Source organism: Rutilus rutilus (assembly GCF_951802725.1).
Source record: "Rutilus rutilus genome assembly, chromosome: 4".
Lineage (NCBI taxonomy): Eukaryota > Metazoa > Chordata > Actinopteri > Cypriniformes > Leuciscidae > Rutilus > Rutilus rutilus.
Window position 1 is genome coordinate 2,790,313 of NC_140212.1, and position 16,914 is coordinate 2,807,226.

Sequence of the window (16,914 nt, forward strand, 5' to 3'; positions counted from 1 at the left end):
ATTTGTTTATTTAATTATTTGCCGGTATATTTTGGCTCTTTAAAGTCTGTGCTGATGCAATATAACTGAAGTTAGTCTCTTTTGCCAAAACATCCAATGAATGTAAACATGTGCCAGGAGAGATGGACAGACTCCTGGAAAACAAGAACTGAGGGTGCAAGAGCATATATAAGGTTAGCAAGCATAAACAAAAACTCATTAATAAAATAAAACAGAATAACATTTAATCAGGCTTGAGAAAGTAAATATTAACGAGGCTGCCATGTTTGTTTGTTTGAGTCAGCGGACGAACCCACCCTGAAGTTTGCAGACATCTTGGTAAACGCTTGATGCAAATTGTGTGTAACTTGTCAGAGGCTAACGGCTCTGAATATTTTATGATGGGTCGCAAAAAAATCTTTCAGAGAGCAATAAGATAGAATATTTCAGTGGTGCACCAGTCTTTGACTGCAGTGACATGAGACGAGTCAACTTTTGATTAGCTATAAATAGCTATACGGAAGGGGTCCAAAAGTTTAAGAGCACTAGTTAGAATTTTCATCATTTAATGCATAATTTTACACTACTAAATTACATATCAGATCCCAATATACATATTTTACTACATTTTATTTAATGCTGTTTTAATCAAGTTTAGATGTATGAGAAGCGTGTTTGAATTAATAAATAAGAAGCTTATTATAATTTAAATGTAACATATCTGAATTAATTAATTTGTTGTTAGTCAGTTAGGGGCATTAAAGCTAATTTAGCAGAGCTGTTGGTTTGGTTGTTTGTCCCGCTCATCATGGACGCGGGAGCCTCTGTTCCCGACAGGATCGATTAGAGAAAGTGTGGTATTTAACTACAATAGTGATGTTTTCTTTGTTCTTGAGGACAGACGGAGACTTCGCTTGATCTTAAGATGAACCAGAAAACCTGGAATAACCTTTATAGATGTTCACGTTTCTATGATATTCAGGTTTCTATCACTTTTTCAGTGTAAGTCTGTGAGTTTTTGGCACCCATTTTATTATCCAATAGACTAAAATATGCCCTTTTTCAAAATCTTGATTTCGTTTTTTTGGCCTTCTAGAACAGGTTTTAATGCTTGAATGTTCAAAAATACATTATTTTCCTCATATTCTCCATTGTTGCAGCTCATCTCTTCCCAGTCTGTCAGTAACGCTCTGTTTAGTTCCTGTCTCTATGAAGCCCCTCCTTCTGAAAAGCACACTGTGCTCTGATTGGTCGGCTGGAGCAGTGTGTTGTGATTGGTCAGTGTTTGGGAAATGTCCCGCCCCTTACCATAACCTCCAGTTTCAACACACTACTAACTAACTCAACCAGGCCCCGCCCCTTTATTCTGCGTATGAATTATTTAAATGAGGAATACTGTGACGTGTTCGTTCCCGGAAGAAACTCAAGACTACAATGGAGGCGTTTCAGGGAGTTCAGAAACACTGACACTGATATAGAGAATAACTCTCTTTTTCATGCTCAAACAGCAACATTACACACTAAAGAGAGTTGAACATGAAAAAAAGCATAATAGAAGCCCTTTAAATCGGCAGGATTTGAGGTATTAATCATGTCCATAGTCTTAATTTTAATACTTTTTTTGGATTGTTAAAAAAAAAAAGTTTAAGCAAACTGTAAAAAAAATTTTTTTTGGACATTGTAAATAAAACAAAGATTACTGAAGTATGTTGTACAAGAAAATACAATTAAATTTTTCACTCAATGTGCTACTTTCCTTGTAAATAATTGTGAAATTTACTAGAGTGAAAATTGAGTGTAATAGTAAAAAATTAGTAACAGCAAAAAAAAAAAAAAAAAAAACACAAACACATGAGGCAGACATTACCTTCTCAAGTTTTTGAGCTAGAAACACAACTTTCTGTGCAGTTAAAAGATTCTTCAATGCTCAGAAAGGCCTAAGTAAAAACATGATTTCTCCCCAGAAGAGACGTAAACAGACACGATAACGGGCCGGCTGACAGGTGGTAGTGATTTCACATATCTGCGTATCTGAAGAGGTTCACTTCCAGACAGGCTCGGAGAGCATATCACACACGCAACAAGTGGCTGCACGGCGTACAATACAAACAGTCATCAGTTTTGTAGCTGTTAGGACTCGTTTTTATGATACAGATGATGTGACTCGAGCGCAGTGGAAATACCATCAGGGGTCCAGAAACCGACACAGAATAAATGTGTGTTTAGAGGGAAAGATGGATCCTCTGCAGTTGTACTTGTCTAGAGTCGAAAAACTCATCAGCTTTAGTCAATGGATTGTGAAGAATCAACACAATGGCTCATTACTGTAAGCTAATGCAATGAGACTCAAGTGAGTCAACCACAACAATGAGACAGACAACTGGAAACAGCACGTGCACAAGTCACATGCTTTAAAGTGCAGAGCACAGTAGACCAATCACAACAGACTGAGTCATCTGACCAATCAGAGCAGAGTAGACCAATCACAACAGACTGGGTCATCTGACCAATTAGAGCAGAGTAGACCAATCACAACAGACTGGGTCATCTGACCAATTAGAGCAGAGTAGACCAATCACAACAGACTGGGTCATCTGACCAATTAGAGCAGAGTAGACCAATCATAACAGACTGAGTCATCTGACCAATCAGAGCAGAGTAGACCAATCACAACAGACTGGGTCATCTGACCAATCAGAGCAGAGTAGACCAGTCACAACAGACTGGGTCATCTGACCAATCAGAGCAGAGTAGACCAATCACAACAGACTGAGTCATCTGACCAATTAGAGCAGAGCAGACCAATCACAACAGACTGGGTCATCTGACCAATCAGAGCAGAGTAGACCAATCACAACAGACTCGGCCTTCTGACCAATCAGAGCAGAGTAGACCAATCACAACAGCCATCTGACCAATCAGAGCAGAGTAGACCAATCACAACAGCCATCTGACCAATCAGAGCAGAGCAGACCAATCATAACAGACTGAGTCATCTGACCAATCAGAGCAGAGTAGACCAATCACAACAGACTGGACCATCTGACCAATCAGAGCAGAGTAGACCAATCACAACAGACTGAGCCATCTGACCAATCAGAGCAGAGTAGGCCAATCACTACAGACTGGGTCATCTGACCAATCAGAGCAGAGTAGACCAATCACAACAGACTGGGTTATCTGACCAATCAGAGCAGTAAAGCAGTCACATCCTTAAGAAAACACCTCTTGTGAGTGATGTACAGTATATGTGCAGGTACATTATCAGAACTAAATTTGAGTTTAGCAGTCGTATGAAAAGCTAAAGTGATGCGATTAGGGGATGTAGCTCATCTCAGACAGGCTTCAGTCGTAAGAAAGCCTCATCAATATTCATTCTGAGAAGCCGTCGCCCATTTAATATCAGTGGGAAAGAAGAGCTGCAGAACATGTGGAAGTTTGATGGCAATCATGAGTATCTTTGACGTGCCGGTGAGGATCGCTCAGGAATACACTTCAAACCGGGTGACAGCAGCGGATCCTAAATTCACCGTGCGCCTCCTGAACCGCCACTAATTATGTGTGCGACACACACACACACACACACACACACACTCAAGGAGAAGTAGAGCCGAGAGAGACGGCGCACCAGCTTACTGTTCAATTCAGGTCCGCTTATCATGATGCCCTTTCACATAAAAGTTGATGCTAATCTAATGTCATGCTAAGTTCTTATCTAAAATAAGTAGATGTTTGCAGAAGCCAAAACCTTTTCCGTTACTTGCATTAAAATAAATGCTTATTATTGCAGTAGCCTATATTTATTATAGCTAAATATTGTATTTGTTATAAATGATTATATATTAGTGCTGTCAAATCATTTAATCATGATTAATTACATCTAACAAAAGTTGTAAATATATATAGGCTATGTGTGATATATATGCACACACACACACACACACATATATATATATGTGTGTGTGTGTGTGTGCAATAAACTAATACTAAATTATTAATATTTGAATTTTAAAGTAATAGTAAGTTAATGATACTAAAATAACACTGGCAAGCATCACTATGTCTTGCACTGTTGTTGAGGGTGAGGTGTGCTATTGCTTTTCTAAATGATTATATTTATGATTGGGAAAAATCTCACAGATCATATCTAGAAACTATAATCCACTCTAAACATTTTAGGAACTGCATAGCAACACCCTGGCAACATCCTAGCTTTTGCACACGAAAAATGTAAACATCTACTTTTATTAATAACTTAGCTGATAAAATGCTGAATATTTTATCCGTAAAATAACGGAAGAGCAACCTGCACCAGACGGGTCCCTAGTCTTAGACACCAGTGCTAATCTGTTTTAAGCTCTTTGGACAGACTGGATTACTAATTGGCTGGATTTATAGCCGGTTAAGAGACGAGGGAGCCACTATAAGGTCGTTCAGTGTCTGGACACACGGTTCAGTGTAAAGATGAGATCAGATGAGGGTCATCTATGAGGAGATCACTGATCGAGCTGTGAGGAAGACATGATGGCAACATCTCACACTCGTATCTGAAGACTGACCTGAGAGAGACACTCTGAACGGTAAGAGCCGCTATGTTTGGGTTAGCACAGTCACAGCATGAGTTCACATTCTTCAAACCTGTGAAAATGTGAAGCTAAAGTGCTGTGAATAATTCTGAATATGAAAAAAAATAACACTAATGTATTAGTGCTGTCAAATCGATTCATCTATCGCATCTAACATAAAAGTTTGTAAATGTATAATAAGTGTGTGTGTGTGTGTGTGTGTATACAAGTTTTTTTGTTTTTTTTACAAACATTTATGTTGGGTGCGATTAATCACAGCACTAATGCCATGACTGTGTTTTTGTACTTGTATCATGTATTCTGTAAACAAAAATGTATTTTGGTTTTAAATGTGATATATAAATAAAGTTGATTTATTTACCCCACAAAAGCCAGATTAAAATGTTACACATGAAGATATTTATGTAATGTTTGAAAGTGACAGATCATATTTTACTTTAAATGTTAAGTTTTACCCCCATGAAATCCTGCTTTAGGTTTGTTTTATTTTACTATTTTTATTATTTTATTTTATATTAACAAATATTTTATTTATTAATACAATTTATTATTTTATTTATATAGTTACTTTTACGATTTTAATGGCAAAATATTTTATTTACAAATGAAAATTCTCAAAATGCACCTCATTTATGAACAAAGCAACAACAGATGTTTACAAACGGTCAGATTTGATACTGAATGCATCATAGTTTTTTCCAATATTTTTTTATTATGACGTTTAATAACAGCAAAAAACAATGTTTACTTATATTTATTTATTGTTAACCTCAACTTTATTTTGATCAATGTAGTATTCATTAAAAACATAATGCTTACTTAAACTCTACGTTCTAAATTTTTATTTTACAGTTTGATGTTTTTATTTTATTTTCTAAAAATAATAATAATATTAAAAACGTTTTCATAAGGTACTGCAACAAATAGCCTACAGCTTTAAACTTTGCGTGGATTTTTATAATATTCAACGAACACGAAACAAAAACAAAGAATGTAATTCGAATACTAAATATACGAATCGCGTCATCGCGTCATGTGATTGGTCCGCGCGTAAACCCCGCCCCCTCAGAGGCTCTCTCGCTTCTCCCCGCCTGCGCCCTGGACACCGTTGCTAAGGAATCCCGAGTTTCCGAGCTCGAGCGCTTCTCAGTGCTCAGACATGGCGGCGGACCTGAACCCGGACTGGCTGTCGTGCCTGCCTTCCTCATGGAGTTACGGCGTGACCCGGGACGGACGCGTGTTCTTTATCAAGTAAATATCCGCGGGGTGGAAAGTTGGGGCTCGTTTCGTCTCGAATGCCTCTCGTCGGTTGTTTAATTTTCACCTTCTCTCCCCCTTTTTTCCTCACCCAACAGTGAAGAAGCGAAGAGCACAACCTGGCTGCATCCAGTCACGGGAGAAGCCGTCATTACAGGGCACAGAAAAACTCCAGGTAAGAGGCGTTTAACTGCGTTTATCAGTGGGGAAAATCAGTGCGTGAGAATAGCGCGGAGAAATGCAATCAATGCAGCTGCAGAACCGCAGCTGTGGCAGAACGCGACGCGCACAATGTCAGCGCGTTCGCGTCGCGTTGCATGCATGCAGTACACCTGAACGCGCGGTATTTGACAACTCGCATTAGCTTATTTACATATCCGAAGGGTTGCATGGTCATTTCCCCCCCCACGCGAGGTCCGTTTGATTGACAGCTGTCATTTACATTGCACTCGTTAGATCATTTGACAGCATGCATGTTCTTATTTTGAAACTTCCATAAGCCTGAAATCCGTAATGCTTGATTTATGAAAGCATTAACAGTTTCTTTGTCACAATGCAAGGTGAATGATCCACAGTGACATGTTGCGCTGCAGTACACAGATGCATTAGGAGCACAGCAATGCTTGTGGGCAGATCTGCAGATCATTGAGAGATGTGCTGCCCGCTGCAGCCACTCACTCTTGAAAGATGCTTTTTGCATGCAAAACTCATTGTCCCCGTGTGTCTCCTTTTCAGATTTACCCACCGGATGGGAGGAAGGATATACGTTCGAAGGAGCCCGTTGCTTTATCAAGTGAGTTGGAGGTTCAGCTCCTGGCGGAAGGAGGATATTTCGCTCTCTCTTGCTTGTTTGACAGCAGCCGTGATTTCAGATCGCCGCCCCCTCACACACACACACACTCATACCATATCGTTTTCATAAATGCTTTTGCACGCACACTGAAGGCATACACAAGCTCTTTCCCACCCTGTTTGAGAAAAAAAAAAAAAAAAGTAATTACCGTGAGGGTGAAGGAGTGACGGAGGGCTTGACAGGCCCGTGTGATTCAATGCTCTGTTGGTTGAACAGGCTCAACTTGTTGGTTTTCCACCCAGTGAATCATATTAACCCTTGTTTGTTCAGCTCTTGTCTCTACTGCATGTTTAGGACAAAAACTGTTGCGCCCTTCATGTGGTTTTCATGCGCTGCTTTTCGTTTAAGCCGGTCGTGGTGTGTTTGATTGGATGCGTGTCTTGGCTGGAGAGGAGCTGATCGATATGTTATTTTTAGACCGTAATAGGCTGTTTTAAATTAGTAGTGAATGTGGCTTTTTCAAGACTATTTTAATCAGTGAATGTGTTAAAAATGAGCCTGGTTGTTTATTGGTATCATATTTGGCTATTTTGAGATTATTCACATCGATGATTTGCTTAATATCAGATTAATACCTTTTTCTTGTGCCGTTTTTTTGTGGTTTTTAAGGAAAATAGCAAGCATTTTTGTTCACACTTCATTTGCGGCCATGACAAATATGCATCGATATGTAATATTTAAATATGCATTAAAATGCATTGGTTTTTGGAAGAGTTACTGATATAAAGTAATACAATTACTTTATTTGTCTTCGTCATCGGTGCCTTATAATGACCAAACAGTATTATTAGAGCAGCATTATCAGTAGCATATCATGCACATGCAGTGAAAAAATGGTGCGTCTGAATAGGGTTTTACTCTATCGCTAAATTGAACTTGCATCTGAACGGTTTACGTTGCATGTGAGAAGATCTTTAAGCAAAAGCCCTTGTTGTGTCGTCTTTGTCGGTCTGGAATGAATAGATGTACAGCTGTGAACAAATTTATTTTTTATTTTTAGCAAGGACATTATTTTCACCACTATGGTCTATTGAACTTGCTTCCTACTTCATGTAAAATTTGTATGCATGGTGTGTGCTTTGTAGTTTTGTTCCCAACCCAGTCCAGGGCTGAGCTTTTCAAGGCAGTTGGAGGCTGATTTAACACAAGGATTTGAGCTGAAACTCACGAGATGCATCTCATCACGTCAGGATTGACAACCTAACCCTTTCTGGACCTTTCCTGCTCCACTGAGGCATGTGGACGCTGCATCACTGTCTGCTTTACTTAGGCCAACACTTCTGGGACACGCCATACCCTCCGATGATCCAACTGCAATCTCAACGCCGGACAAATCTGAGGACCGAGTCACGTCTTTTGCTTGAATGCACCTTTTTTTTTCTTTCTCTCTGTGGATTACCGTGAGCGCACAGACACCTTGGACCCCTTTACTGCTGCGCTGACGATACCTGGAGGCCCGAAACGGTTGCTCACGCACTTGAAATGCGCCTGTGGATCTTCATACTGATCTAAGACCTGCAATGGGAGAAATTCTGACCAGTGAGGAACTTGCTCATGTTACTGCAGCGGCAAATGGCGGATGGCCAGAGATTAAGAGTGATATGGGGGTCATTCATTATACTGGCACAAAGTCGCCAAGGGATTTCGAGAAGGAGTCGCGACGCTCAGAAGCAGCAAGTGGCTTGTGGTATTTGATCCATTGGCTCAAGTCTGTCAGAATTCCTTAAAAAGCACTGCAGTGTGCGAGGATGCTTTTTCTGTGTCACCCAGGAATAGCACGGCTAGCCAGAGGACGCTGGGATGCAGGCTTTTGCTGTGGTCGGCGTGCAGAGAATTCGTAACTCTTTTTAATCCCAAAAGAGCGCAAACGTGAGCGCCCACGCTTTTCCAATTCATTATTTTTATAACCATTGCACCATTATAACCATTGCATTTCCAAGATGCATCGTAAGCCAAATATCTTTAAAACCATTGGCTTTGTAGAAAGCTCTTAACTCTGTAATATTTAATTGTATGCATAAAATATACTTGTGTACATCTAAATATATTGTATATAATATATGTTATTATTATAAAGTGCCCAGCCAACAAAAAGTCACTGTTTGGATTTAACTACTTATATATGTTTAATATATTTATTGAAAATTTTCCAACTTTAACAGAAAGAACAAATAAAATTCCAACCACAATTTAAAAAAAAAGAAGGAAAAACAAAACAAGGAAAATAAATAAATAAATAAAAATAAAATAAAAAGGTACATTACAATTTCAAAAGTAGGCTAACTACTTAAGAGTCTTTTAATGGATCATTGTTGCTGTGATTATTGTGTTTTTTAGCATGGCAACGGTTCTTCTAACCCTAATTGAAGGAGTGTGTAGCTTTTCATTTCTTAAACAACCATGTAGGAAGACACACCATATTCCAGGATGATAAAGCCAAGATTCATCAGGCTCAAATTGTGAAAGATTGTTTGGGAAGGGAGCATGAAGAGTCATTTCCATCGAGTCCAGACCTTATACAAGATCTTGACCAAAAATCGATGCACCTCTTGATGGAAATAAATGTTGTGATGTTATTTCCATCAAGAAGTGCATCAGTATTTGGTCAAGATCTGGTTTTGATAATGCAAGAGTCCAGCACTCTGTAAAGTCTCCTCCAGCACATCCCAAAGACTTTCAATGAATTTGTGAAAATGACATGAATATGGCCATGATGTGTCTTCCTACATGGTTGTTTTAGAAATGAAAAGCCACACACTCCATCAAACAGGGTTAGAGGGTTAATATAACATGCTAGAAACATCATAATCACTGCAATAATGATCCAATCATAGACAGCTCTTAGAGGGATATTTCACAGCTGGAAAGATCAATGTGCATTTAAATTGGGTCATTTATGTAGTAGAAATGTGACATTAGTTTAGAAGTTGGAGCCTTCTAGACTGAGAAACGCCAGAAAATGTATTTTTGGCTCATGTGGATGAAAGACTACAACTCCCAGAATGCACTTGTTTCGCTGCCCTACGAGGCCACTCCCAAGCCACGCCTCCCGGTTACAGAGGGCAGTGTCGGGAGAAATGATACAACTAGGCTACTAGTCGACTCGAAACTGAAAAGAGGGCGTTTTATGGTGAGATCCCCCTATGGGCGGGTTGAACACATGCGGGACGAGCTCCTCCTACTGGCTGGAGTCTCTCGCCTCTGGACAAAAGAGCCTCTGATGAGCTAAATGACGATTTTTGCGTCATCGGAGGTTTTTTTCCAGACACACAATACAGAAATCTCTCGTCTCAGGGGGACATGAGGGAGGGAAGCACGGTCACTCGAAAATACTACCGGGTTTCGACTGATACAAAGCTTAATGCTAATCGGTGAAGGATCCCTTTAAGCATTTGCCTGTTTAAATCCAAACAGCGACTTTGTTTTGGTCTGGTGAAATAAAATAAAAAAAGTTTTAATGAAGTTGAAATCATATTTTCACTAAAATTAAATGGGATATTTACTCCTGGAGCTCTACTATTGAACCCTTTGTCTTTCTCCAATGGTCTTCGAAAAGGAAGATGAGGAACAGAGGCGAATAATCGAGGTGTTGAAGGAGATGACCTGTGATCTACACCTGGAGCGGCGTGCGAAGCAAAGGTTGCGCTGGCCGCTGAAAGGCTGTTCTTGTTGTGACCGATCTCTTTTGGCTTTTGCTTGGAAGCTGTTGCAGCGTCTTGGGAATGCTGCAAAATAAACAGCTCATGAACACACTCATGTTGGTCATTACTTTCCGCCTACTGCCTAACAGGCCACAGATTGGGCAACAGTACAAGAGGAGGAGGATGAGCTCGCTCCCTCCCCGTGTCTCGCATCTCATGCCTTGTGTTGCAAATTAAAGGGGGGAATGCATTGAAATAACATGCACTCCAAAGAGCATTAGAGGTTAGTCGGAACGGCAGTGCATCTGACTGAATGGAATAACCTTTTTGTGATGTTATTTAAGTCTACTTGTTTTAGAGGTGCAATCTGACTTTTTTTTTTCTTTTTCTGGGGCATTTCTGACTGGAGTGGGAAATAAATGGAGCGATGTGGTGAGATGTAACGAGGGAAAAGTTGCAAAGGTCACTTATTCAACTGTGGCGTGCTCTTTACGAAGGTGTGTGTGTGTGTTGTGTAGATGTTAGATGGGTCATAGCAACACTGACTCGACCAGTGACGTGAGTTTTGGTTGGGAATGTCTGCTTGTTTGATCGGTGGTAGACGAAAGTTTAGTGAACATTAGTTGACGTTTAACCTTTTCACATGTAAGAGTAGAATTTTCAACCAGATTTTTAGAATATCCACATTTACATTGGTGATACGTCAAGCTTGAAACAGTCCCGATAGAGTGCAGAAGTAAAAACTTCTTCGGGAAATTGATTTTCTAACTTATAAACCTTCAAAGTCAGACCTACTGTGAGTTACGAGGTTGTCGATCGATAGTATTTGCTTCTGTTGAAGCCGTCAACCCGCATTATTTCAACTTACAGCAGAACAGCAGAATTCATTGTGAAGAACTACATTACCCATGATGCTGTGCAGAAAATTCCACCAATCAGATAGTCGAAAACAATCTTGTTGGCTCCGCCCACTCACATAAAGCACTGCATACGACGTAATCGAGTTGGCCTCCCATACGCTCTCAAAATACTTAAATATTTGAATTTAAGCATATTTTGTTATAAACTAAATATGTTGTTTTTATAGGTAATATTTAACATGTATAACGTTTTTAAATGGGTAGTTTTAATTTGATTGTGCTTATGATGGTTTATGCTTTTGTTGAAACGCCACCAGCCTGCATTATTTAAACTTATTTTCAAAATAATCATGTTTAACTGCAGAATTCCTGGCGAGAAACTACATTACCCATGATTCTGCAAAGAAATCTCTACCAATCTGGGAATCGAAGCAAGCTAATTCAAGCTAATCAAAGCAGTCTTCGTACTTACATGTGTGTGTGTTTATATATATATATATATGAAGAGTTCAGATGCAAAAGCCTCTAAGTGCCATCTGAAATTTTCTTCTAGAATGATCATTTTTATCAAGCTTGTATATTTAAGTTCAATAATTTCACTTAAATGGCAATGCAAATTACCTATTAATTGTCATTTAAGTGAAATTACTTAAGTATACAAGCTTTATAAAAATGATCATTCTAGAAGAAAATTTCAGGTGGCACTTGGAGGCTTTTGCATCTGAACTCTTCATATATATATATATATTCCAAGGTCACTGAAAATGTGGACAGGTGCCATAAACCAGTTACAATACAAGGTTTCTCTCAGATTAACTAGTTAAATTGTCATTTACCATAGCAATCTGACTAACCGTAGTGAACTGGGTGTGTTTGGAAAGGAAGGCAAATGAAAACACACATTACAGTCCACTGCAGGTGTTTCCACATCGGCTGCCTGAAACTGTCATCTGTCCTTCAGATGCTGTTGAATGAAATGCTCCTCGCTTATTAAGCTGTGTGTGTGTGTGTGTGTGTGTGTGTGTGTGTGTGTTTGACTCGCTGTCACTGTGTGTGAGCGTTTCCTCATTTCCAGAGCAGCAGTAACGCGAGATGCTGTGGTTTTAGGACAGTTAAGTGGGTCGATGGATGGGTGGAGTGAGTCCACAGTGATGAAAAGCTTCCTAATGCTTCCTATGACTGTTGAATCATGTGAGGCCCACTTCCCTCACTTTCTCTCTCTCTCTCTCTCTCTCTCTCTCTCTCTCTCTCTCTCTCTCTCTCTCTCTCTCTCTCTCTCTCTCTCTCTCTCTCTCTCTCTCTCTCTCTCTCTCTCTCTCTCTCTCTCTCTCTCTCTCTCTCTCTCTCTCTCTCTCTCTCTTCTCTCTCTCTCTCTCTCTCTCTCTCTCTCTCTCTCAGTCGCTCTCTCTCGTTCACTCGCTCCGAGAGCCATGGGGCAAGTTGAAATGGTGTGAAAGGGTAAATGACGCTTGGCCCTCTGATTGTTTTGACACACGAGCCAGGAGCCGACAGCTTAGTTCAGCGCTCAATTGTGCGATTCCAGTATGAAATATTAGGATTATTTGGCTTTGACTGCAGATGAACTTTTCATAGTCTGATCTAATTGGATAAAGAAACTCCTTTTCCACTGAAACGTTACTGGTGCTGATGATGCCACTGATTGTGTTTCTGCATAACCTGCCCTTAAACAAACATGGCTCATCACAGTCTATGAGTTTTCATTTTTTTTTAATCGGTTTAATTTCCTGTGCGACTTAATTCTCAGTCGGGATTTATTTAAATGTGACTATTAAAATAAACATGACAGGAATAAAAATTAGATGCTGCTTATTCATCTGAATGGCGCCACATTGTGCTTTTCCACTGTCGACGGCTTTGCTGATTAGACCTCTGTTTAATTTTGTGTTATCAGTCGGGTGTTGTTTTGCAAACTTTTTTTCCTGGTTTGCCAACAGTTAAAAAAAAAAAAATTATCTGGAGTGGAGCCAGTTTTTATTCTTGGCAAACTAGTGATGCACTGAAATGAATATTCTTGGCTGAAGCTGACAACGATTAACTTTATAATTAACCTTTGTTTGGAAGAATCAATTCTATTAATTGTGTTTGTGTGTGTGTGTGTGTGTATATATGCTTATTTCATTTTTAATAAGCTGTTGTATGGTGAATATGCTAATATGTTAACCTGAATTTCACAAGCTTGCTGCTTTGCTTTCTCTCTATGTCAATGTTTCTGTTATGCAATGTTTTCAGCTAGGGGTTATGCTCTATTTTCTCTTATTTTTAGCCCCAAATGTTTCACCTAACCAGTGGGCATAAAACATTGGTCCGTGCTGAGCTAATTTTTCTGGCATAGAAACTTGTGATGAAACCTCTTGGCTAAAACAAAACCCCCTTCCTCCAAAACAACCAATTATATAACATTTTATAGTGATCACACTTAACTTACGCACAACACCTCCAATTAGTGTAACTGATTAACAAGCTACCTGAATAATTGTACATGCATGTTGCTTTTCCCTCCATGTTAAAGTTTCTATTATGCAATTAATTGAGTCTGTTTTTTGTTGTTGCTTTTAGCCAAAACATTTCCAGCAGTCAAAATTGATGCATCCCTATTGTAAATGTGAGGAACATACTCCTTTTAAAGGATTAGTTCACCTCAAAATGAAAATTTCCTGATAATTTACTCACCCCAATGCCATCCAAGATGTCCATGTCTTTCTTTCTTCAGTGGAAAAGAAATTACGTTTTTTGAGGAAAACATTTCAGGATTTTTCTCCACACAATGGACTTCAATGGCAACCAGAATGTTGAAGTTCAAATCAATGCCGTTTCAAAGGGCTCTGCACGATCCCAGCTGAGGAATGGGGTCTTATCTAGCGAAACGATCTGCCATTTTCTAAAAAAAATAAACATTTATATACTTTTTAACCACAATTGTTCATCTTGTGCTGGTCTGCGACGCGCCACGCATTGCGTCATCACGTTGGAAAGGTCACGAGTCACGTCATCTTTCTAAGTTATTTGTCTGTGTACTCCGGTTCATAAAGGTAGGGAAGGTCGAAAAATTCCGTCTCATTTTCTCCTCCAACTTCAAAATCGTCCGACATCTTTGTTTTAATTTATTATTATTATTTTCTTCTTTTTTTTTGTTGTAACCTTTCCAACGTGATGACGTAATACTTGGCGCATCGCAGACCAGCACAAGACGGACAATTGTGGTTAAAAAGTATATGCATTTTTATTTATTTTTTGAAAATGACCGATCGTTTCATTAGATAAGACCCTTATTTCTCTTATTTCTACTTCAACATTCTGGTTGCCATTAAAGTCCATTGTGTGGAGAAAAATCCTGAAAAGTTTTCCTCAAAATACTTATTTATTTTCCACTGAAGAAAGAAAGACATGAATATCTTGGATGGCATTGGGGTGAGTAAATTATCAGGACATTTTCATTTTGAGGTGAACTAATCCTTTAAGATTGGGCACCTTCACCATCCAGGGGTGCGTTTCCCAAAAGCATCGTTAGCCAACTATGTTCGCAAGTTCCGTCGTTATCGGCAGTTCAACGAGTCAGTGTTTCCCGAAACCATCGTTCTAACGAACATTCGCAAACAGCATCGCAAAGTTGTGTGGTTGGAACGACAGCTCTCGACCTGTGGTTAGAAGCAGAGTTTCTAGTTTGCATGACATGTGGACTCAACAAATCCTTATCTTGAGCAAAATAAGCAAGCTGACGTTCAGTACAACCCGTGTCTTTTATTTAGAATACATACAAATGTCATTTACGTCGTTTAGTTTGTCAAGAGATTTAAAGCGTAGTTTTTGAAGAGTGCGCATGTGCGAACGTGCTCTAGTGCGTAAGAACGAGCCGATGATTGAATCTGGAAATAAAGCAAAATAACTGAGAAAAATGAGAAATAGTCCTCAGATGCCATGTCCGTAATATATAGCAAAACATCTAGAGTTAATTCGATCTCAAACAGACTCATTAAAAGAAGTTATTACCCCACAACGTGCGTGACGTCATAAACCAACGTGGTTGAACGACCACTTTGCGACAATATGGTTTCGGGAAACAGTCGTGACTGGCTAGTTGATTTCTTCAACGATGTATCGTACTGTGGTAGTTAAAGCTACACTGTGTAATTTTTTTAAGTTGATTCTTAGCAAAAAACACTTTGTTCTTTCAAAATGATATGTGCTCATTAATGTGTAATTACTTCTACCAACTAATCAAGTATTCTCGTAAGCGTAGAATCTGCCATTTAGAATACATACGAGCGAGTCGCTCGAGTGGCGGCAGCCATGTTGCGCCTCCATCTTGAAAATACATTAGCCAAAGAGGGACGTACCTGGAAATTCAAGCTTCGCCTTTCGCGTTTTGACACTCAGTGACACCGTGACGAATGCGAGAGGGAGATTACTCGCGACTGCCGGCAGATTTGAAATAATACGGCCACCGTAGGAGTTAAAACGCCCTCGGAATGGGAGGAGCTAGAAAGTAATATTCAGTTGGTAGTCATAAACAATTTCACCGCTAGATGGGAGAAAATCCTACACAGTGTAGCTTTAAGCAGCGAGTTACGTCGTTGTTCGGAAACGCACCCCAGTTGGGGTTAACCAGACTAACTCTGTAAGAAAAGTTTTGTTAAAGACCTTTACGAGAACCCAATTCAAGATTCCTCGCAGGTTTGGAATAAAACCCTTGGGTTGTAGCATTTATCTCAGTGACGGCATTATCCCAGATGCCAGTGGGAGGGGTTACTCAGCTGTTAGACTCTTAATATTGGCTTTGGATGATTTGTACGAGTGGGCTGCTAAATGAATGGGTAGATGGCAGCTTGGGAGATGATGGAGTGCTCATTAATTCATAGTCAGCGGCCGGACGCTCTCCGCAGCGGATTCTGCTGATGCAGAGCCGTGATTCATATCTCAGATGGGGTCAGGATAGACGTTTAAACGGATGGATCAGCGCTCCGTTGACTCGGGCGACCGAGCGTGGCTTTCTGGGTCAGCCCACCGGCTATGCCGTGGAACCGTGCCACACATTTTCAGAGATTTTAACAAGACGCCAGCGGCGATTGTTGGCTTGTGATCCTCATTAGACAACACGAACGTAGATCAGAGGTCTCGAGCTCAGCGTGTGCATTGTGCCACCGGTGACTGGCTTTGCTTTGTTGTTAGTGCATTGACCGTGCAAGAGCAGGTGATGCAGACGTTTCCCAGCGTTTGCTCTCTGCAAGCGTCCCCCGTCCTGCAGCACAACCTGCTTCATCTCTCTCTCTCTCTCTCTCTCTCTCCCACTCATCCTTCCCCCTGCAGCCGATAGATTCACTTATTCGCCGTTTTTTGAACAATTCACGACTATTTGTGTGTCTTTCTTTTAAAGTCACCATGAAATTAAGTCTTGTTTTATGCTGTATTGCAGTGATTAATCCATGCACATATTTTTGTTTAGTTTAAATTTAATGTGCATTGTAATCTTTTAATCAAAATAACTTGCAGCATCTCTTCTCTTATTGACTGGCTTGAGGGCGGGGCTCAACCTGTCACTCACATGAGATCAGCCAATAGCAAACCACAACCATCCAATCAGATTTCAAAATTGATAAAATCAAGCCCCGTCCTACATTTTGATCTTGTTCCGAAAGCCGTTTAACTTGGATATACGTCACAATAGCGAAGAAAAGACTATCTCTACTTCTGTTTCATGCCAACTTTAAGGCGAGACACTA

The 16,914-nt window shown here is 39.9% G+C and overlaps 1 protein-coding gene across 30 annotated transcripts in view; it reads left to right on the top strand.

Annotated features, from left to right (window-relative positions):
* Nucleotides 1-5,660: 5,660 nt before the first annotated feature.
* The window catches only part of plekha5 (pleckstrin homology domain containing, family A member 5), a 167,133-nt gene continuing 155,879 nt past the window's right edge, over nt 5,661-16,914 (top strand). For 18 of the 30 annotated variants that reach the window (XM_084407201.1, XM_084407208.1, XM_084407209.1 and 15 more), the window contains exons 1-3: nt 5,661-5,816; nt 5,921-5,997; nt 6,558-6,615. In XM_084407201.1, the coding sequence (XP_084263327.1) occupies nt 5,725-5,816; nt 5,921-5,997; nt 6,558-6,615 (227 nt within the window). In that variant the 5' untranslated portion in view covers nt 5,661-5,724. The remainder of the gene's footprint in view (nt 5,817-5,920; nt 5,998-6,557; nt 6,616-16,914) is intronic. The other 12 variants (XM_084407212.1, XM_084407228.1, XM_084407231.1 and 9 more) reach the window with 1 other exon arrangement.